Here is a 25183-nt window from a genome sequence, read left to right as displayed (position 1 = left end):
TGCCTGCTTTAGAGTATATAATTGGTATATCAGAAAAGTTCTCTATTTTCCCAATAATTAGTGGTTTTTATTCATGATCTCATTTTTACGAATAACTGTACATGTAAAAGAACTGGACAGCCAATGCACTATTGTATAAACTGGATGGTCCATCAGTGGTTTTGGGATGATGACTGAACATATCTGGAGTCCTTCCCTCCCATCTGCTGGGATAGTCAATTCGCCCCTGAGTTTTTCATCATCTTTCAGAGATTTGTTGTCTTAAGGGGGAAAAAGGAATTATACAGAAAAATGCACAATTTCATTAGAAAAGCCTGTTGATTGACAATTCTTCCCATCAATTATAAATGAGTACTCAACCATTAAGAAGTGCCACTGCCCATTTCTTCCACCCCCTATGATCTTCTGTTGTTTGTTGGGATGGTGCACCTGCTTCATTTTCCTAAGTTCCCTCAATAATTCACACCTCACTTGTAGTATAGTCCGTGTTTTTCGACCCCATTGTGTCTACCCAAATGTTAAACTCGGTGCAATAGGAAGAACACTGTTTTGGGTTTTGTTTTGCTTAATCACATCTTAAACTGATCTGGTATGTAAGCTTACGTCAAGATTTGGTATATAAGCTTATGTCAAGATTTGGTGTATAAGCTTAATCAAGATTTGGTATATAAGCTTACATCAAGATTTGGATACAAATGAGCAACATCAGTGCATATTAGTGAGATCTTGCATCAGATTGCAGTGCTTGTGAACTGACCATTTTTTGGATCTGATCGTGTCAGATCTTGATTAGATTTGGTATGCAAGTTTATTTCATTAGTGTCTTGGATTGACATTGATCATGAGTGACATTAACACGATCAGGTAATGCTGAGATTGTGAATACTGTTGGGAACAATTCCTATCAGATTTGGTATGTAAACTTTTATCATCAGGACCTCTGACGAGTTCAATTATGGCAACATCCAGGCATAGTAATGAGTTGATTTTCTAAAAAAAAAAAACCCCCACGTTTGGATTCTAAGACATTTGAAGGACAGTGTCATCAGACCCTATGATTTTAAATGGTGCTGAAATTAATGTTAGTATTATAGTCTTGTTACCCTGGCAGACCATTCCCACTAAAATGGTGAAGTGATCTATCAAAACACTGATTTAGACATTCAGCCTAGACAACACCAAAGAAATTTCCACAATAATTTAAAGTAATGTCCAATATTTTAAATTATTGATTGACCAAGCTGAATCTAAAAGAATTGTTTTCATTTTACAGATATTTGAAGAAGATTGATTGCAGATTGCCTCTTCCAAGATGAGTTTGTCAAATTTTCAACAGTCAAGGTAAAGAAAGAGTGGAATATTAGGATAAAAAATAGATACTTAACTGTGTGAATCCATTGATATAGAGACCCTTTTTTATATTATAACACACATGCTCATAGGGTCTGTAGAAATGTCCGTTTGATCAAACTAGACCCTGAAGTTTAAGCTCTATAGGTTACAATCCCAAAACATGGGATCAACTACTTCTCTCCATGATGAAGTTTGTTTGGGTCAGTCATGGTCCTGTTTTGAGGACAGTGTTTAAAAGTATTTGATACAAGTTTCTTTGATATTTCATCATTAATGTTTTCAGGTTAACCATAATTGTTAAGCAAAAGTTTTTTTCTTTTGGGAGTGGTCTTGTGCAGTATAATGCTAAAGACTAGAACCCAGTTTACAATTTAAATGATTCTGAGCATTTTATTGTGGTTCAGTTCATTCAATTCCTGTATTTTAGAATACCTCCAAATTTGGATGAGTGGAATCCCCAAGGTGATGACTTTAAATCCGCATTTAACTCCTATGACCGAGGACCAGGACAATATCTGCCCAAAAGGGAACCCAGCAGGTGTGTTGCAGCTTGTATGTGCTTGGCCTAGCAGACAGGGTTGTGTTCTTATGAATTTTCTTTTAAAGTTTTTGTTCATTGCCAATAAAATCAAATTTTGTAGTGAAAGATCTTGTCTGTAGTGTGGTTTTGTTACCTTTACCTGTGATTGGATCAAATATTTAATCTGTATGACACATTATCATTTGTAGGCATGATCATTGATATTTGTTCAGGAGTGGGGGTTATATCTTGATTTGGTCATGCCTCTCTGTCACTATCCAGAGAAGATGCTAGCAACATAACAGGTGCCTGAAGCCAACCATTCTTTGGAGTAATGGTTCCTATTTTTAACTTCAGATCACATAATTTATGAACATTCTCTCAGGTTACAATTTTCTAGTTAGATTAAATTTGATATAAGCACAGTGAACATTATCACTATATGTAGAACACTGAAATGCTTTTAATATCTGATTATCATTATTGTGTGAATGCATACATAAACACCTGTATCACAAAAGCAGTTGAATATTGATCAGTTAGACATTGTGTCATGTTGGCACTTTGTTCACTGATCCCTTTGTATACATTTAACTTTGCAGTAGCCAAAAGCAAGTCCAGCTGTATGTCCAGGGAATTCCAAATGAAATGACTGAGGTAATACAGAAGAGTTTGTTCTCAATTTTTATTTTATTGCTGACAGAGTTTGGAGGGGATATCATTTATGATAATTTTTAATTTCTTTATGAGAGAGTATTTCGGTCATTAAGATTACAACAAATCAATCTGGGTCACTAATGAGTTTTTGAGAGCAATTATATGAAATTTCATTGGATAATAAAAAATACCTTGTAATAACTTGTAAAAACACACATGCATACATGCCTACTGTAATAACTATAAGGCCTGGACCACAAAAAAACCCCAGCAATTTCATTGTCCCTAGACAATTGGCATGATCACAATAAGTCACACTGCAGTGACCTCTATTTCAAGTACCATTAGTCCAGAGTTTCCTCTGACCCTTGCCGCACCATTTTTGATATTTTGACATTTATGTTGGGGTGTAGGGTCAAGAGTCCATTCCTTATCAAAAAGTTGGAATTCGCCGCAGCCAAGCAAATTTTAACGACCTTTCATCTAGATAAACCTGCATGAAATCAACAGGAATATGATTTATTTTCTCAAAAATCGTGAGCATAGCATTCGTCATGTCTTTAATCTGCAGACAGATGAGACAAAAGTATGTCATTGCTGAAATTTGACCTGAATCTGGCCATTTGTACCCCAAGTCACATGACTACAAATCTTGCAACCTACATGTCAGTGACATCAGTCATATAGTCACGTGATATCGACAAATAAACAAATTTCCGAAGTTGTTGTACATAGAATCTGGACATATTATATAGAAATCACTTAATGTTTGCAAATGAACATATTTATTCTGAGAACAATGACCAGAAAATTGTTGGTATCACAGCAGGGTGGAGAAAATCATTTTCAAGAAGTACCAAGCATGTGTCAGCGATGTTTTTTTGCTGGTATCACGTGACTACCACATGGACATGTGACCTATGCGTAGTGAATCTGGTTTTCTTCAAATTGCTGCAACATTTACAGATTTTTGATAATTGTTTTCACAATAAATATTTTGAGAAGTTTTTTTACTTTCTTTCATTTTTCTATAAAGATTACATGACTTTCATTTATATGTTTGATTTGTTTTCCTACAGCAACACTTGAAATGGTGTATTGTTGATATCACACAGGGTTCATATGGTCTTTGAGAGTTTCATTAAACTGAAGTAGCATTTTCAAGGCCTTGAAAGTTTGGGAAAATCGAGCAGATTACCCTGAGGTCTTTAAAGGTCTTTGAAAATTAAAAAAAAAAACCAAAATTTTAATTTCTTTCCATAATCACAAATAAAATTGTCCAAGTGTGTTAGATTTGGATGTATAGTCTGACTATACCAACCCGTTTGTTTGTACCCTCATACCGATTTCAATAATGGAAACCTTTAATATGATAAAATGTGCATGGAACTTAGTCCATTCATTCATTGCTTTATAATTTCTAACCTGACTGTGAGTATAGTGGCCCTAACACTGTCATAATCTGCATGTTTCATGCTTAATGGAAGTTTTCAGTATAATTGACAGACATGCTCGAGATCCATTTCAAGTTCCTGGACAAGACCATTTTCATCAAAGGGGTTTGTGCATGACTACAAGTGTACATACGTCATCTACCTCTGATATTTACAATGTCAAATCAATCAAAGGAAAAGAATGAAAACAAAATATTTGCCTTTCGCATGGATTTAACAATTGGTTTAATTTCTATGTTCATGTGTACAACGGGATATAATTCCAAACTCTGATGGATATAAAGTTACCCATATTGTACGTGATAGGTGCCATGTTAGGTGCAGGTGATGCCAGTATTAGTGCCATTCCGGTCACAGTCAGGTTATAAATTATAAATGAATGATTCAATTGACTTAGTTCTGTGCACTTTTTATCGAGTTTTCCTGTTTTCTTTCTTTTGATGACCCATTCAGTTTCATTGCCGCAGCAATAGGAAATGAGCATTTGTTTGGCCATCCAAAGTTATCCTTGGTGGCGACTTCAATAACACATGCACTCTTTATCAAAGCAAACCGGCTACACCCTTCATCAAAGGAAGTCAGCACCATAACTATTTTCAGCATGTTTTTTGTTTTCTAATTTCACGATGTTTGTTTTTCATAATCATATCATTATATATGTTTTTAGGTGTTAGTTAAAGTTGTAAAGTGCTTAGAGCTTCTAAAGATTAGGCACTATACAAAGTCCTCATTATCATTATTATTAATGTTATTATTATTATCACAAATAAAATTGCCTATGATCGATAGATTCGGATGTAGTCGGTTTTCCTGGCTTCTTTCTTTTGATGAATCATTCAGTTTGATTGGACGAGTCCATCAGCTGTGGCTAATCAAAATGTTTATTACACTAATTCACAATTTTTTTTTTAACAAGCATGTTCAGCCAGTTGAATTTTGGTTACATTGAACAAGTGATCACGATGTGTTGAAAGTGCGCGAAAGTAACACACACTTGAGGATTCAAAATTTGTTCAGTCGATTTATGTATTTAGTTTTGTTTCACATCATGATTAAATATGCCAGGTCTTTGCTCTTTCTACGATATCTGGTTTTTACAAGAGAAATACAAGGAATGACTGACAAAGGATAAAACATCTAAATGAAAGGCATTTTGTACATTGTCAGATAAGGAAGAGGGAGAAGCAAAACTCCGTAGGGTCCTCAGAATTATGTGTGAGGCAGGAAGAGAAGTAGAGTCCCAATGTGATTTAATAATGACTCAGTATGGAAAATTAGTGGATGAAGTTACCCAATCGGACGATCATCCCTTGAAATGCTTCAATAGAACAGATGACAGCCTTGATGAAGTGTTTTATTTTGTCCTTTCCAAAAGAAAGGAATATGTTGAACTTTGGAATGTTCTCCAGAAAATGTTGTTGTCACATGGGCAGGCAACAGTGGAGATAGGATTTTCTGTCAACAAACAGGTATCTGTTGAGAACTTAAGCAGAGAAAGCCTCGGCTCAGAGGCTAATCATTGACACAATAAGAAAAGCAGGTGGACCTTTGGAAATCAGCATTAGCAATGAAATGATGACATATGCCTACTCAGCAAGACATAAGTACAATGCAGTGCCGGATTAAATCCTGCCGAGGTTCTTAGGAAGTTGAAATCTGGTGGCCCCCCTCACAAATTATTTCCTAATACGTTTTTTTCAATATTATTTTGATCCACCGTTGTGGGACCCCTAGTCCATTGCCTATAGGGCCTAACCGGAAATCGCCTTGGGCATTCGCCTCAGCCAAATATCCCGTTTTTCGGTACTATTTGGAAGTATTCGCCTCGGCAAATAGTACGCGCACAAATGGTTACAAGTAAAATAATTCAATAAATATCAAACGTTTTAAAAAAAAGTATTTTAATACATAATAATTTAGTTAAAAATAAATTATAATTACACAAACAGTTAACATTTAAAGTTTAAGCTTTGCATACGATAATGAAACAAACGGTACTCAACGGAGTCGCACCTACTACTCGGTTCGTGCCTGGATCTGGCAAATAGTACATCCAAATACTCTGTGAAAATTATCTACTCGGTTAGGCCCTAATTGTCTACTCTGCCTATTTAGTAATCTGGCACTGGCACCATGCCTATCTGGATAAGAAGAAAGCAGAGGTGGAGCATGAGGACAAAATCAAAAAAAAAAGAAAGAAATGGGAGTTAGCCATGAATGAAGTGGGAGAACTTGATGCCAAAAAGCTGCGTCTTGAAGCTGACATTGCCAGCCTACATGCTTCCCTCTGTTCAGAAGGCAGAAGAAGCAGAGTTAAAAGGACTCGTGCTTGTCACAGAGTCAAATGCTCTTAGGAGAAGAGCAGAGGAAAAGATGACAACGGTGGCTTCTCTTTCCAAAATGACTGAAGTGGAAAAAAAACAGCAACTATAATAATGCATTTAAAGCAGCGTTGATGTTTGTTAAGAGAACAGTTTATTTTGTATTGAATCTGACGCATAAGTTACATATTTCTGAAATAACAATGAATGTTGACCTATCTTCCAGATCATTATAAAGCAATTTTAGGAAATTAATTATAGTATGAATTTCATCATTAAACAATATTGTAGTATTTTGCATTCGTTGTTTTCTCATACAACTTGTATACAAAATGTTAGCGAAAATAGGTCTTGGAAATTTATGTTTGTGGTCTTTGAAAGTTTGGGAAAAGTCTTTGAATTTATTATTCAGAGTTCAGTATGAACCCTGATCACATGATTATGACCTCTGTATGTTGCGAGAGTTGTGTAGTCATGTGACTAAGCATGCAAATAACCAGATCCAGGTCAAGTTTCAGCAAAGATGTTCTTTTCATCTGTCAGCAGATTAAAGACTTAACAAATGCTGTAATTGCAATTTCTGAGAAAATAAATCATATTACTATCAATTTCATGCAGGTATATTTTGACTAGTAAGCGGCTACCCCATGCCGACACCAGTGTTGGTGAATTCCAATTTTCGATAGGGGCTGGACTCTGACCTTACACCCCAACAAAAATGTACAAATATCAAAAATGGGGTGGTAAGGGTCAGAAGAAACTAAGAGTGTTTTTATGCTTTTTGCTTTGCATGTGCATATTTTCTTATCTGTCCAACAAGATATTAAGGTAAATTAGACTTAACATACTGCTTAAGAGTTCACTTGAGTCCTGTGTTATAGTGTTTAGTACTTGCACAGTTCATGTTCATGTTATGTGTAGAGTCACTTGTATCCTTGTTTATTTTGCTTTATTCACTAGTTTTTATCAAATCTCATTATTGCTAGTTACATTTTAGCTAGACATCAATTCACTTTGTTTCAGATTGTCCATTTTTCAGTGATACAAGCGTTCTTACAGAGCGATGTAATCTTTTTGAAATCTGTATAAAGAATATTTACAAATAGATTGGGCACATAAACCGCATATATTCGAGAACCTGTTATGCATTCATTAAGGAATGATTGTAATATATGTTTGTCTGAATGTGGATCGTCTATAATATCATTGATCAAATTTACTTTTGTCACTTGACTGAACATAAAAACATTAATTTTCCACACTGTTCATTGCACTTTTGATTGCACTTGTTGGATTTCTTTTATTTTCCGACAGAAATCCAAGCCAGTTGATTGTTTAAATCCTGATACTGGATTGGGTAAAGGGAATTTGTCCAAAGGCAATGCTGGCACCCTTTGTTCTACAACATTGATCCTTTTATTTTCCAATAGAAATCCAAGCCAGTTGATTGTTTAAATCCTGATACTGGATTGGGTAAAGGGAAATTTGTCCAAAGGCAATGCTGGCACTCTTTGTTTTACAACATTGATCCTTTTATTGCCTTTTCTACATAATATTAACACAGTTACTTTAGCTGAGTAGGCATTTATTTATTTAAGGTCACTTAACATCAAAGCAAATCACCACTACGGTATTATTGCATTTACTTTTCAAAGTATTATTCCTGTGAATTTATTGCCATCGTTTAGAGACGTTAAGTTTAGCTCATTGGAGCCTATGATTTGAAACCAGTGATGTGTTTCATTTGGCACAAACAAAATCTTCAGTGTTCCTTGTTACATATTTAAAAATTTGTATGTGCTTGACCTTTGTCTGTGATTGAGGATAGTTTTTTTTGTGCATACCTGCCTTTTGTGCTGTTTGTAAAAATTTTATATAAATAGTTTGTGTTTTGGGGGTTCAAAACCCAGCCTTGATTATGACCTTGGGTGATTCTACAAATGGTCTTGTTTACAGTTATGGGTAATATTCCATTAAGATTATTCATTCCACCTTTAATTTAAGACTCCAGAAGTATTTACTGTTGTATTCAGATGTAATTTGTCAGGATATTGGTACCACATTTTTTAATGACTTGTGTCGTTAAATATTCGAGGCAGAAAATGTTATTACTAGTGCCTTTTGATAATTCTAATGCAGTACTGTATAAATTGAGCAGAGAAATAACAAGAAATTATTGTTTATAAGGTTACAACATTGTGCTAATACACATTGCTTGTCATTGTCTGATGAAATTATACATATTTGAAATGGCTATAAAGGACAAGAAAACTGGTAAGTTCAAACAAATTAATTTATAACATTTCCATCAAATACTTTATAATGATAGTCCCTTGACAATCTTATAAAAAAAGAAATAATGTTATGATTGATAAAATATACCAAGCAGTCATTCGAAAATAGAATGTCTAAGGTACCCAGGAATTGCAGTACATGAAAAATTGCTATAAATTTTGTCACATGCTTCCTTCAGTATTATTTCTAAATACTGGAGAAAGTTGGACAATTAAAATTTAAATAAAATATAGCCATTTTATTCAATAATTTCATTGACAAATTTCTCAGTTGCAATTCTTTTGAACAAATACAATCATTGACCTACAGTCGAACACTATCATCCTCTTGTTATCTTTGGTACTTCTGGTACCCTTGATGATGTGCCCTTCTGATACTTCCTGATCCGTTCCTACAACGCTTCCGATGCTTACTATCACATGTTCCTATCGGCACTGCACCTACACACAAACTGCTGTCATCACTATGAGTGCCTACCAAATGCTCTTCACATCTCTTTAATCGTCTCCGATCCCTGGATGTTGAATGTCTAACTTCCATCCGGAAAGCTTCCTGCAGAATTATAAGGGACATACATACCTGTCTCCCTAGTCTGTTCTTAGGAACATTCGCCACATTCTCACAGGCCTTTCGTCTGAACAAGGGCAAATAAATTCACAGGTCAACTCGCACACTCACATCTAAATATTCTATCCACGCTTTGTTCTGTAATTGTTATTTTAGAGTTTAACACCATTTTCAGCACAAGATAGGCTGTACATGGCAGCCAGTATAAAAGGTGGAGGACCAATCAGCCACTTGGGTTCCCTGTTCTATAATTATGCTATAATAATAGTATTGTTGATGACTTTTTATACATCCCTAATTGTTAACTTCTTGATATAGTAAACTATCATCATCAGTAGCATATGCATTTCCCACCCTACAAATTATAAAAGACAAAAATACATAATTACTTATATATTTGTGCACAAGTCCAACAATGACCAACTATCCATCACAATCTATATATTCATATACTGATAAAGCAAGTACAATTCTAACAATTCTCAAATGAATTCAGTTATGCATTATGATGCACTGTAGTAGTAAATTACACAATCCATGTCGATAAGTCCAGCAATTGATGGTATGTTAATATGAATAATCTCTCTACGCTACATTACGATATGTTGATAATTCAGCTATATGTGGAAGATCTTATTTCCAATTAACTGTATGTAATAATGTATCAGTTTTCAATTTTATCAATTTATGAAAGTAATGCAAATATTCGGGCGAAGAGATGTTACCTCAGGAAGCCGATGCTTGCAAATCCAAACCTAGACCTCCAGCTAGAATTTTCTTATGTCCTTTAAATAGTGTGCAGCTTATTGCTACAGTCTAATGGCTCTTAAATTCCATATGATCCACCCATGGTGAGGTACAAACATGTACTGATTGAAAAATGGATTTAGTTAGATCATAAATGGCTTGTTTGTTTAGAACCCGCCCTGGATTTGACTTTCTCCATTTAGATTGGATACGGTGTGGTCTCTGAAACTGCCTTGATTAATTTAACGCTTACTTGTCACTGTCTGGTTCTAATTTTCCCAAATCCTGAAATTGCTTTCATGTCAATTGTGACATCACTGACGGATTGCAAAACAAACATCCTAGTCTCTGCTCTGTTGTCCCTGGTTACAGAATTACCTTTAAACTTACGCCAATGGGCCTTTGCATACTGGTCAACAACATTCAGTTTCTTTGTGTCTAGAATCAGGACTATACTTGTATTCTTGCCTAAAACATATTGGTATTATCCAAGCCTACAATCGAACAAAGAGACTTAGACAATATGTATATTTACACACACACACACGAGGCATTTGCACATTTTCCTATATGACAGATTTGTTTACCAACATTTATAGATATTTTGTGAGACAGTAAACAGCATACAGTGGCAAATTTCCACTGTATGCTTTTACTGTCTCACAAAATATGCTCACAGATCTCTTTTGTATAAAGAATGACACTAATATGCAAGCATAATATCCATCATGTTGACATCTTCAACAACAAGGCACCTTATCAATGGGTTCTGTATTGATAAGGTACCATATTGGCTGTGTCCTAGGACAGGATAAGTCTTGGGAAATCCTTTATTATTTTCAAAAATTATTTTTTATCATCTGTGTTTCAGTAGCATGGTTTTAAAGCAGCACTGACTTTTCTCTTTAAATAAATATATATATATTCTTACTTTGAATTTTGAGTATAGCACAAGCTTTAAAATTTGAATTTTATTTTTATATTGTACGTGGTTTTGCTTCTGCATAGCTGCCAACCCTCACAGTTTTGGTGTGAATTTTCATGACTTTCTGTGGTAATTCAGATTCATGCAGCATGCAAGAAAACAAATAATTCTCAATTATTTTCAATTTTCATGTTAAGTTCTATTCGTGAAATTGGATGTTGCCAAAACTACTGTACCGCTAGTCGCGATAGAAGTAGAACTATAGCCAATTGGTACAGTTGGCCGGTTAGCAAGCAGTTTAGCGTATTTTAATATATGTGTATAAAAGTAATTTTACAAAAGTCTTTTGAAAAACTGGTGCCTCACTGGAATTTTTCTTCGAGCATGTGCCACCAACACTTGACTTAGATTACTGTTTGTTATCGCATATTGAAAACATCTTCACCACCAAGGAAAAAGAAATGTATTGCACAAAAAGTGGAGTTTAGTTTGGAATATTCCAAAAATTGGCCGTGCATTCAGCCATCAAATATTGATATACCTCATGCTCATTGCGTACAGTGTCACAAATTTTAGCATTGGGCATGGTGACAGATGATCTGAGGTATCACATTGGTAGAAAAAAAAACATATAGAGGTTGGGAAACCATATGAAGACAGTTTTGTTGAGTGTTGGATTTTTTGAGATTGAAAAGATTAGCATATATTGTAATTTGCCTGAGTTCAGTTTTCTGCACATGTGCCGATTCCACTAATCATTCACCATTGGACTTTTCATCTTCTGGATTAATACCATTTCATAATTAAGCTACACTGCAGTTAAAATGTTTTCAGCTCCAAGGATAATGATTTGTATTTCATAAAAAGTGAAGTGTAGATTGGAGTACACCAAAATTTGGCCTAGCATTCAGTCATCAAACATCGATGTACATTAGTTTGTGTATATAAGTATAATTTGGCTGCAAATATAGTTGCACATGTAATCAGTACTGTTTTAGTTTATTTTTGGGATTTTCATATAATGCAGAACTGATCATCGAAGTGGATGGAGTTGGTAACATATAATTTTTCATTAATTGTGTTAAAAATTCACTTAATTTTTTTTCTTCCCACTTTTCACTAATTGCGAGTCTGGAGGGTTGGCAGCTCTGGTTCTGTGTCAGAAGATGACGCCAGTTATGCTTACCCACTTAAAATGGTCTTTTTTTTCAAACCCACATCACTTTTGTCTGGCGGTGTTGAAGTTATCAGGAGTTAATAATTTTGTCACAGCTTGACATTTGCATATATTTCTTAAACACATTGATAGACTCTCTATGCTTGGAGTGAATTGTAAGGATGAGCAAGTTCATTCATTCTCTGACATGCTATTTGCTGAGTCACAGCCATTAAAAAATTCCTGCATTGAGGTTTGAGTTCAAGGTATTTCCTTTACCCTTGATGGATTTTGATTTGGGATGAATTGTTAGGAAACTATTGTTATTCATTCTACAGTATGCTCACTTGAGCAAATTACATTCAGGTCAAGGTAACAGACAGAAAACTGGTTTAATGTGTGTGGTTTGAAGAAAGTGAATATTTGCTTTTATTTCTATGATTCCAAGAGTGATTTTGTTCATACATGGAATTGATTTAGAAACTCTGACTTTTCAGTTTGTACCATGTATGCTTGACCTTTGACCTAGGTCTATGTCGCCTTGTTTTTACAGAATGCCTTGGTTGTGAGTTCGAAATGAGGCCTTCTTGTCATGATCAACTTCCAAAGTGCCAAATTTTTTAAAACAGATTTTCCTGTTTATTTTGTGTGTGTGTGTGTGTGTGTGTGTATGATATATATATATATATATATATATATATATATATATATATATATATATATATATATATATATATATATATATATATGGTCCACATTTCAAATCCAGAAATGTTGTTAATTTTCCAAATGCTGGTGTGTAAATTCCCCAAGTCAGGGAAAGTAAAGTAAATACTTGCATGATATTCCACATGAAATTTATCTTAATGCTCAAAAAATACAATAATAACTTTACAAACAAATGTGGGAGACATCAGTAATTTTTATTTGTGTGTATCTCCACTCATCTGATTGGATGAATTTCCCAATTCCATGAGCCCCAGGCTCTGTATCAAAAGACCTATTAAAATTCCATCTAACTTATCTCACACATGAATTTTACAGGATGGTCTGAGAAACCTGTTTATGAAAGCAGGCACTGTGACGAAAGTTGCGAAGATGATATCCAAGAAGCCAGGGGCATTAGATACATATGGGTAATTCACTTTTTTAACAAATTGTCCATGACTTCATTCATGTTTGGATCCAATTATATTGGATCTTGTTTTGAATAAACCAGTAAGGACCAAGGAAATGTGTTTTAACATTGATGGATTTGTGCCCTTTCTTCTATTAAATTGACTATTATTGCTTCACCTGATCTTTTGGCACAAATGTGAAAATGGTTGTGCATTCCTTGCAATAAAGATGGCGTACCTATTTCAGTTCTGAATGATAGACATGTTGCAGAAGCATCTGCAATACAACTACAGGATTAGTTCCTGATTTTGTTCAGTTACTTTTAGAATCAAATATAGAAGTGATGAAAAGATAAAAAAATTGTGCATGTTTTGAAGGTAGCACAGATTCTTGTATTTTCATTTCTCTACCTGAATTGTAGAGAATTCCATGAGCCTCAGGCTCTGTGTCAAAAGACCTATGAAAATTCCATCTAAATTACCTCACACATGAATTTTACAGGATGGTCTGCGAAAATTCAGTTACTCGTGAAATCTTTTTTTATTATTATTTAAAAGAACATCCCAGACTTAAGATTCTGACTTAATTGAAAACTAGCTACACTGCCAAACAGGACACAAACTGAATTTACTTTATTTAATTATTCTAACTGTTGTCACTGTTGAATGATGATTCAAATGAACACAGCATGTTAATGATGATCCAAATGAACACAGCAATATTAATGATGATCCAAATGAACACAGCAATGTTAATGATGATCCAAATGTACACAGCAATGTTAAATGATGATCCAAATGTACAGCGCAATGTTAAATGATGATCCAAATGTACACAGCAATGTTAATGATGATCCAAATGTACACAGCAATGTTAATGATGATCCAAATGAACACAGCAATGTTAATGATGATAAAGTCACATGATTAAGTCTTGTCTTTGGAAAAAGAACACAACCAACCATATATATACGGAATCTGTATATAAGAAAGCTAAGGAGAATAAGGGCTTTCTATGTGGAAGGATAGTTCTGTAACGGTTTGGAGATGCTTGCGGTGAAATTGTGAATATGCACAAACAGCACTTCAGAACAAAAATAGCCAGATGTTTGTCTAAGTAACTGCAGTGAGTGGTTTGTGATCAGCTGCTATTTTAAATGGCTGTCTTTGGTTTTGTAAATATTCTTGTTTGTATTTTTAAGATTTATCACAATGTCTAATGTCCGAGAAGCAGATGAAGCCATCAGAAGATTCAACTCCTTCAAAATCAACCAGTTTATGCTGAAAGTCCGTATATCTGAACCAGCCGAAGTAAGGCAGCAGCGGAAACAGAAAAAACAGGTTCTTGTTTTGTCTTGGATTCTTTTGTTGTACTGCAGATTTTCTTTTGAGTTTTATAACTGTTGCAAGAGACCAGTATTTAGGACTGATGTTTCTCTTTGCCACCCTGATAAACAACATCCTTTTGAAGATATTTCTAGACATCACTATTTTACTAACAGAACAAATATTTTTTAATACAAACAACTTTTATTTGGTTGTGAATTAACAAAAAAAGTTTATTAAAATTATGAACAGATGTACGCCAACCCCACAAAAGCTTTTTTTGCATGCATTTTTCATTACCTGATTGAGAAAGCACATGAATTGTGCAAGGTAATTTTATTCCATCATTCATTTGATAGACACAATGACATGTCATTTATAACATATTTAGAAAAGGCAACAGTTGTAGTCTTTTTAAGATATTTTTGTAAATTTTGCCTTACCTGAAATCATGTTTTGAATCAAGTGAATTAGGCATGTAAACCAAACTGGAAGATGCATTGCCGGTTTAGAGTTAATGACATAATTCTAAAGGCTAAAAAATGTTACATTGCAACTTTTGTACCCAGATCTGCACACCATTTAAGAAATTCATTTTTTCATTCAACAGATATATAATTTTAATAGGTCTGTTCACCAGCATAATGGGCTGGACTTCTGGGCTGCACCTTTGGCAGTTAGTGCCACCTATAGACTTGTAAGCATGGATTAATCCATTCATGTTCCTGAGGAGTGTTTTTGAGTATTCTCAAGACGTTTGATTTTTCTACTCAACTTTCAGGCGCAAGAACACGTGCAATTGAAAAGTGAATAGTAAGATGCGTTTATATTCTCTTGGCCTGGATTATGTGTTTGTTTGGGTGTAAATCAATGCAAGGTGAATTCAGATTTACAATCAGGGAAGATTTACCCCCAAATTACCATAGATACGAATTTTGAAAAAGCATGGGGGAGATGCATCGTTGCTGTCTTTTTAATTCACTTGGAGAAATATGGAATATCAAAACATTCATTTAGTATATGGTACTATAAAATGTTTTTTATTTTGACATGTTTGCAAATTCTCTGTTGATGAGAAAACTGCTGATCTCCAAATATCAATTTTTTTGACTACATGCTATTTTTAGAAGTCAGTTTCTTTTTGTTAGCTCCTTTCATAATAGGGTTTGTATAGGGAAAAGCAACAGAAGTAAAATGGGATTTTGGTGAATCCAGAGAAGGTAATATTCCTTAAAAATGCGTAATTCAAAATACCATGAGCATATAGTCTGACCTGCCAACCCTTACGATATTTCCGTAAGTTACGAAAATGACCCTTTAAATACAAACTTACGGAATAAAAGCAAAAACTATGGGAAAATGATTTGCTGCTGAAAATTCTGGATAATTGGTTTATCCGTGGTTTATTTTGATCTGGGTTTCATATTAGAATTAGTGGAATTAGGGAACCTGACTAACTTTACAGCAGTACCTCAGACACTTTAAAATGCACATATTTTTTCATGAGAAGTGTCTACATGATCAAACTGTTGATTATAGATTATTTTTTTTGTTGGTTTCCAGGAAGAGATGCATGTTGAGGTTGAACAGGAAAATGAGCTTGTTAAAAAGTGTTATAATAAGCTGTTATATATATTTAAATTAATTGTTTGTTTGTTTTAAATATTTGTTTTATTCCAATACATGCTATTGTAATGTAACTTTATTTACTGGATTTGACATTGTCCAGAATTGAAACATCATGTTGCTGTCCTTGTTCCAAAATCAGTGACAGTTTTGGTAAACAACTTTTTTAAATATTTTTCAAAACTGTGTCAGAGTAAAAATCAAGTTGAGTCAAGGTCATACCTGGACCACATGATGTGAGGCATATGTTAATTCATAAATAAGCGTCTATTTTTTCGAGACCTGTGAACTCTTGACTTCCATCTGGGAATCTGTTTTGTGTTTTAGCTAGTCTTATAACTGATGTTATGATGAGAAATCTATCAGTCGTGCCTGAACACTTGAAAAGTCAAGATGTTTTATGTTGTGTCCAGATTGGGGCTGAATTTTTATTTTCTTCAAATTATTGAATTTCAAGTGATTGTTTACCCTGGAAATACTAGCGCGCTAAATTAATTATTGGACAATGACATTAGCCAAAATTTATACAGAATTCAAAAACTGGAATATTTTCGATGATTAAAAAAGCTACTATTGACACATCAGTACATTGCTGATTATTACAGAGGTCATTACATTCCATTTTTATTTTCATTGGGATTTGAACTGTGATTCACTTAGAACTTTTCATTGATAGGACTTGTATTTTTAATTCTTGGATTACAATTTGGATTTCATTCACAATACCATAAGCTCTTTTTCTTATTTTTTTAACTTTGTAGTCTCGGGAAATAAATTATTTGTTAAATTTTACAAAGCTTGTTCTCTTCACTTTTTTTCTGTTACTTATTTTATGAGCATAGCATCTTAACCAAGCATAGAAGAATAAAATGGAATATTCAAATTCTTGCGAATAAAAATGAGAAGGGACACAATTACGTTTATTGGACATCACGTGCAAATTTGAGTGTCTCATGGCAGGAGAATGATTGCCATCGCCATTGAAATGGAACAAAATTCCAAGAATTCTGCCAGATTGAAAGATAGCATCAAGCTGTTGAGCTGCATAGGGTTTGGACCTGAAGTTTGTGCAACTGTACTAGTTGTAAATACGGTCTACATATACTTTCGATTATCGAATATTTAAATTCGTTATCCAGCTTTTCAATTGCAGTCTATGATATTTTGTTACATCTTACTGAAAACTGGCCAAACTTATGGAAAAAAATCAACTGCCTTACTAAGACAGTCTCATCAGGGTTGGCAGGTATGTATAGCTTATAGCAATAGTAAAACTTGTTTCCAACTTAATTGGCTTTCAAAACCAGTGCAACCCAATGGTTGGAAAGTAAAAGTGACGTTTTTGTGCTCAATGCAAATAGAAATGTGTAGGATAGGTTGTAGGAAAAGATACTGTATAGAATCTTTAGTGTAATGCGTATTAACAGTGTATAAAATTGCAGGCCTTAAAATGTATAGGATAAGATATTTGATAGAATCTTTAGTGTAATGTATATTAACAGTGTATAAAATTGTAGGCCTTAAAATGTATAGGATAGGATATTTGATAGAATCTTTAGTGTAATGCGTATTAACAGTATTTAAGATTGTAGGCCTTAAAATTACTGGGTAAATGTTTAACCGTTTACCTCATGCAAGCATCCTCTACTCCATTCGCATGGAATCGTCTTTTGATGCCTGCTGTAAACATCAACCATTTTGAGCTGGTTTGCATAGCGCCACCTTCGGGGAAACCCCCCATTAGATAACTACATTCATTTCTGCGAATGACAATTACGTCAGATCACGTGGTTGCTATTTATGCACTGGTCGATATCTGCTATTTAAAGTAACTGGGTGGTAATCTCCACTCTCCAAAATGGCGGTCACAGATTGCATTCAGTACATACAAAGTTTTCATGATTAGAATCACAACCATGAAAGACTCAATAACTTAGGTAAAGGCTCTGATATTGATATAGGCAGCAATTAGTTTTTATAAATTATAAAATTCAGATGACTTAGTGATGTAGACGCAGACAAAAACCTTGTAAATTTTGAGTATCAGAAATGGCAGCTATGGTTGGTCTTACTGCCTCACTGACATGACGGTGAACAAGTTCTCTCAGTTTTAAAGTACATAAAAAATTCTTCTGTAAAAAATAATTACACAGCTATAACAATCGGACTTTACTCTTAAATTTTTCCACATATAATAGATGTGTACCAAAAATGTAAAATGGTTAAAATTGCTGTTAAACGTAACATACACTACATTGCTTAACAGTTCACAGGCAGGATTTCATTCAGTACTTGCGAAGTTTTCACAATTAGAATCACAACTATGAAAGATTCAATAACTTAGGTAAAGGCTCTGATATTTACGTAGGCAGCAATTAGTTTTTATTGATTATCAAATTCAGATGACTTAGTGATGTAGACGCAGACGAAAAACATGTAAATTTCAAGTATGGGAAATGGCAGCTATGGTTGGTCATGTGGCCTCACTGACATGACGGTGAAGGAGTTCGCTTTCGATTTTAAAGCACATAAAACATTGTTCCGTGAAAAATAATTACACAGCTATAACAGTCAGACTTTACTCTTAAATTTTTCCACATATAATAGATGTGTACCAAAAATGTAAAATGGTTAAATTTGCTGTTAAACGTAACATACACTACATTGCTTAACAGTTAACAGGCAGGCCTATGCGTATGCTGTCGACTAGGTAACAGGTGTTCTATTTATAGTGTGCTGCACTTTGTCATTATGATCTATGAGGTAAAGGGTTAAAATGTACGGGATAGGTCGTAGGATAAGATATTGTATAGAATCTTTAGTGTAATATGGATTAACAGTGTATAAAATTGCAGGCCTTAAAATGTATAGGATAGGTCATAGGATAAGATATTGTATAGAATCTTTAGTGTAATATGTATTAACAGTGTATAAAATTGCAGGCCTTAAAATGTATAGGGTAGGTCGTAGGATAAGATATTGTATAGAATCTTTAGTGTAATTTGTATTTACAGTGTATAAAATTGTAGGCCTTAAAATGTATAGGATAGGTCATAGGATAAGATATTTGATAGAATCTTTAGTGTAATGAAAAGTCCTTGAATTTTGCAAATATTGACGAAAATCTATAAAACCCCAGGAATTTTCCAGCACAACTTGACACCCGTGACAATTACGTAATTGAGTCGTAACCAGACTGGAGTTAAATTTAACCTGTTTGAACCAGAATATTGGGAGGCTACAGTATGGATCATTTTGGTGCTTTCCATTAATATACTTGTTGAGACTATCCAAACGCTCAGTGGATTCAATCCGTCTAGTATGAAAACCAGTCTAAAATCACAAGAGGCAAACATAGTGGCATTAAAGCATAGCCGCTTAGGGGATGGGCTAGCAAACTTAAACGTTGTTAAATTAAGTTATACCTGCATGAAATTGATATGAAAATTATTTAATTTCTTAGAAATTGTGAGTATTAAAATCATCATGTCTTTAATCTGCTGAAAGACTATCAAACCAATGCATTGATGAAGTTTGAACTGGTACTAGCTATTTGGATTGCTAGTGCCACGAGTAAACAGACTCTCGCAACCGTCATTTTCAAATATTGTAGATTTTAAAAAAAATCAAATGAAAATCGTACACTGGTTGTAATAAAAATACAAAAAACGAAAGCACAAAATTCTCTATATTTATTTTGGGACCAACTTCCGGAGTTTTGTTTTTTCACATGACTACCATGTTGACATGTGCTGTCTTATGCATGGAGCATACAAAGCAGGGAATCAGACTACTCTGCTTGATGAATCAGAATGGCCAAGTTTCTTGTATTTATTCTCAAAATAAATATGTTGAGAATTATATCTTTCTGTTTTTTACATTTACATTTTCATTTAATATAATTGAAATTTTATACAACAACATTAAAATGGAGTTTGTTGTTGATATCATGTGACTATTGGACTTCCAATGTTGTTGTTTGAGATTTGTGAAGTCACGGGACTATTAACGCAAATGGTGAGTACTGGATCAGGTTTCATCTATGTTGAGTTCTGTCTAGTCTGTCAGTGGATTAAAGAAATAATGTTTATAATACTTGCAATTTTTTTAGAAAATAAATAATTTTCCTGTCAATTTCTTGCAGTATAAGTCGATATAACATAGTTTAAGTTTGCTAGGCCGGCTGTTAAGCTACCTTACGGTGGCGGCAGATTCCAAATTTTTTATGCCACCATGTTGGCCAATTCTGCACAACGTTACGTCATTTCTGTAAACATTGGATCACGTGTTATTTTGGTTCAGAAATCCATTTTGTATCAAGAAAGAACATTAAGAAAAGTGATATTCATAAAATGTACAAAAATATCCCACATTTAGACTCTAAATGCACATGAAAATGTGATTTCTAAATGGCAACATGTAGACCCACTCCACGACCTCCTTGAACCTGTAATCCAGAAAATCCGATTTACTATGCATCTTTTAGAATCATACAAATAAATACATTATATAGAAAATGGAAATGTGTACCTTAAAACAATCCTGCATTTTAATCCAAGTTTCCAATTTTGCGAGAAGTTGTCCCACACATTCAAATTCTTCTGCTGCCCGACATGTCAACTTGCCACTAGAACACTGCTCCGGTGGCCTAGTGGTCAGAACATCCGCCTCGGATGCGGGAGGTCATGGGTTTGATCCCTGACCGAGTCATACCAAAGACTTACAAAAATGGTACTAACAGCTGCCTCGCTTGGCGCTCAGCATTAAGAGGTCAGTGTTAGGACTGGTCGGCCTGGTGTCAGAATAATGTGACTGGGTGGGACATCATGCTACATGTCTGCAGCATGATGCCCCAGTGCTAAACATCACTATAAACTGCCACACTGCAGACATCGTAGCAATATGACTGAAAAATTGTTAAAGCTACGTTAAAAATCCAAATCACATTACATCACATGCCACTAGAACATAAATTCTCAAGAAATTCCCCGGCATATAGTCTGTTTCTAAATTATGTAGTAATGTTTCCCCATCAACAAGACGTATTTTTGTTTTTCTTCCACATAATAGCTTTTTAAAATTATAAAATGTTGAACTTTACTAACTTTTTTACAAGATCGGTTAAGTTTGCTTAATATCTTATGCCATTTATTGTCAATTTTACGTTGAATTTTGTAAAACTAACTATAAACCTTACCTAATTACTCGACTGAACTGCTGACAGAAACCGTCTAAAGTAATATATTTCATTTCTATAGCGCAATGGATAAACATTAGATCTTTTCAAAGATGTGCACAGAATAGGCCGACATATTGCAAATCAGGAAAACACGGGGGTGGTATCCCCTGTGTCCAAAATTAATATTTTGAACAGAATATTCTGGTGACAATTGCCTTTTTTCAAATGGTAAGCATTGCTTTATTTTATTTTTGTCAATTGGTCGAATTCGGTATGCGTTTTGCTTCAGTATTGGCAATGGAAACCTTAGGTGTGCAGAAATGCCCGACATCGTTGTATGTAATTGCTCAGAACCCACACTCCATCCTAAATGTCCAGATGTGAAAAATGGGGTTGGAATATTTGGAGGAAACCCAGATTAGAAACATTTTGAATCTCTGAGTAGAACTTTGGTGAGAAACTTACACAGTCATGTAGCGTGAAGCATTGGTTTCAGATCTGAAATAGAATGCAGGAGAAATGGGAAATTGTTGTCCCTTTTATCATATATTAAGAAACGATAAGAGCCCATGTATCAAGAACACAAGTTGATTTTGCAGAAAATTCAGTCCTTGTTTATACAACTATATATAATTTTGAAGGTCTTTTGTCACAATTTAAATCAACCCTTTTGTATCTGTCTCTAAATGATGGAATTTTTAACCGAATCATCTTGAGGAGTTTAGGTTGGTTGAAAAATCTTGAGATTTTATTGGCACACATAAATTCAGGGTTAAACTTCTTTTCATTACAAGATAAGATTCTAATACTTTGCATTTATTGTTTTTTTTTTCTTCATACTGTGATAGTAAATGTTTACATTGTATGACATGCACATACACTGCTCTAGAATTCTTTAGAATTAAAGGTTTGAAAGGAAACAATAATTTATGCTCATTGTGTTGTTTCCATGTAGCAACATAATGCAGGTCAGCAAAGCAAAGTTAGAATTTGTATTCTGTACATTGAAATGGCTTTAAATGCCAATTTATAGGAATACAGTCAGATTTGTTTCGTGTGACTCATTTCATGGTTTTGTTCATGATCATTTTTTCTGACGTATATGTTTTGGAGTCTTCAAAGAGAAACATCTTCAGATTTGGAAAATGCATGTTTTGTAATCCAAATTTTTCTTTAATTCCATTCAGTAATGGTCATATGTTAACCTTGAAAAAATTAATTTCATCCTGGAAATTTAAATTTAGAAAAGTGGGGGAACCATGAACTTGTTACGATGGTAGCAGATTAAAACTCGTTTGGATTAAAGTGATTAACCCATGTTGGACCGAGACATGAGTCTGAAAATTGTATTGTTTTGTGAGGGCATTGCCATAAGTAATTTACGCATTACCATGAGTATTGTAGGTATAATAAGTAGTATAGGCATTACCATGAGTATTGTAGGTATAATAAGTAGTATAGGCATTACCATGAGTATTGTAGGTATAATAAGTAGTATAGGCATTACCATGAGTATTGTAGGTATAATAAGTAGTATAGGCATTATCATGAGTATTGTAGGTATAATAAGTAGTATAGGCATTACCATGAGTATTGTAGGTATAATAAGTAGTATAGGCATTATCATGAGTATTGTAGGTATAATAAGTAGTATAGGCATTACCATGAGTATTGTAGGTATAATAAGTAGTATAGGCATTACCATGAGTATTGTAGGTATAATAAGTAGTATAGGCATTACCATGAGTATTGTAGGTATAATAAGTAGTATAGGCATTACCATGAGTATTGTAGGTATAATAAGTAGTATAGGCATTACCATGAGTATTGTAGGTATAATAAGTAGTACAGGCATTATCATGAGTATTGTAGGTATAATAAGTAGTACAGGCATTATCATGAGTATTGTAGGTATAATAAGTAGTACAGGCATTATCATGAGTATTGTAGGTATAATAAGTAGTAGAGGCATTATCATGAGTATTGTAGGTATAATAAGTAGTAGAGGCATTATCATGAGTATTGTAGGTATAATAAGTAGTATAGGCATTACCATGAGTATTGTAAAATAATAAAATAAAATAGAGACAAACAGTTGTACATATAATTATATTGTCATAAAGGATATAAAATACAGTAGTCCCCTTCTTATAAGGGCACCCCTATTGCAACAGTAAAGTGGCCTTATAATGAGGGTGGCCTTTCTAGAGGGGGATGACAATGCGAATAGTAAACACATATGAAGAAAGTCACAAGTACATTTAATTCTAAAACATTTAATATTTTCATTAAAAAATCACATGCATTTTGTGAAATAAATGTAAAACAAACTGTTTCATCATTTTCAAAGGAATGTTATGAATAATCATTGATATAGTTATAAAACTTTCTTTATAATTATGTTACAGATCACATGATCTGTCACTTTGTTGCTAACAGTCTAAAAAAACAAACCAGTCTCGTCACAATTAAAAATATCCTTGCTGTCATATCCCCTGCATATATTGTTTAGTCTTTTGTTCCAATCTTCGATTTCTTCATTATTAACGTCAGCTGATTCTCCATTAAGGACAGAACACTTAATATTGTGTTGCACTTGAAATCTGTACAACCATCTGTTACTTGCGGTAAAGTCGTTATATCCCATTTAGCTGACAAAATTGTTGCTTTTTCTTGTCATTCAAATCAGGATACAAACATCTCCTGGCTCAAACAATCTTCCTTTCTCCGTCCATTTCACCTTCCCACTTCAGCAGAATTGTTTCCTTATCTTTCACGATATTGTTTATCTGAGTCTTTCCAACATTAGTTTTCTGCAAGGATGGTCCCCCCCCCCCTTCAGTCAGGTGATTTAATTTCACTTTCTCTTCTAAACTGAGATATTTTTTTTTTCTTGATGACATGTTGATCTTTTTGCAGTAAGTTATTCATGTTGCCAACTGCAATACTGATAAAAGAATATTTTATGCATCTAAACAAATTGCCATGTGTTTTTAATGAAAGTGATCTTGTCACGTGATTCGTTAGTTGCAGTCTGGTACCCTATTGTTTTTATACATTTCTTTACAGTGAGAGAAGCCAAAACAGCTTCGATATGTACCATTAAAATCACGAGATTTGACCTCGCAGCCTTCAGAATTTGTAATTTTGACAATTATTGTCAGTAGTAATAGCCACTAATTATCAAAATGAACAAACTCAACATCTTACTAAGGGAAGCCATAAAGGCTATCAAACCATTTTCCTGTAGACTTGTGAATTGTACATCGATGCTGCCACTTCTCAGCTGTTACTACTGTTAAATAATTGTATTCTTAACAATTATCAGAGTGACTAAACCAGACATCTTATGATAACACAGCACTAAGGCTAATTGGATTACGTGTACTTACCCTTTTGTATGGATTAAAATTTGAGTCTTTCTCGGCTTTATGGAATAAATGTGGCTTCACGTGAGGCATAAATGATATAATATTAACCTTAGTGGTACATGTACTTTAGTCGACACTTATTTCAGTAACGAAAACCTGACACTGGGAAACAGAAATCGAATTACTTAACTCATGTTATGAATAAAATTCTGGTTCTGGATACATATTCAAATAAAATGCGGCAGCTTGTGAGGGGTAAATTTTATATTATTGCACTAATGTACTGGTCGCGTTAGCCGGGTGGCCTTTCATGAGGGGTACTTTTGAACACAAACTCGTCAGTGCCAACGGATTCTGGCCGTAAGGAGCGGGTGGCCGCTGGTCAGCGGGGCTGTTCCAGATGGGGACTTCTGTATATCAATTTTTTAAAAAAATGATTCAATTTTAAGTAGTGCATTGGCAAAAAGGCCATTAACTTGTGAGTTTAGGTTTCTTTTTTAAGTCCATGTCACCATGCACAGTATCTATTGGTATGAAAGAAAAATCTAGTAGAGGGTGATTATTGGTG

At 34.2% G+C, this 25183-nt stretch overlaps 1 protein-coding gene across 4 annotated transcripts in view; it reads left to right on the top strand.

Annotated features, from left to right (window-relative positions):
• Positions 1-25183, top strand: part of LOC149795621 (uncharacterized) — a 103298-nt gene that overhangs the window by 8695 nt on the left and 69420 nt on the right. For all 4 annotated transcript variants that reach the window (XR_016422365.1, XM_089965449.1, XM_089965451.1 and 1 more), the window contains exons 2-6: positions 1274-1341; positions 1781-1891; positions 2476-2530; positions 13040-13131; positions 14316-14454. Coding sequence is in view for 3 of the 4 variants with exons in the window: in XM_089965449.1 (XP_089821575.1) it covers positions 1313-1341; positions 1781-1891; positions 2476-2530; positions 13040-13131; positions 14316-14454 (426 nt within the window). In the remaining variant the exon portion in view is untranslated. The remainder of the gene's footprint in view (positions 1-1273; positions 1342-1780; positions 1892-2475; positions 2531-13039; positions 13132-14315; positions 14455-25183) is intronic.

Source organism: Sinohyriopsis cumingii, chromosome 7 (assembly GCF_028554795.1).
Source record: "Sinohyriopsis cumingii isolate HCF-2022 chromosome 7, ASM2855479v2, whole genome shotgun sequence".
Classification (NCBI taxonomy): domain Eukaryota; kingdom Metazoa; phylum Mollusca; class Bivalvia; order Unionida; family Unionidae; genus Sinohyriopsis; species Sinohyriopsis cumingii.
This window is presented reverse-complemented; position numbering and strand designations above follow the sequence as displayed.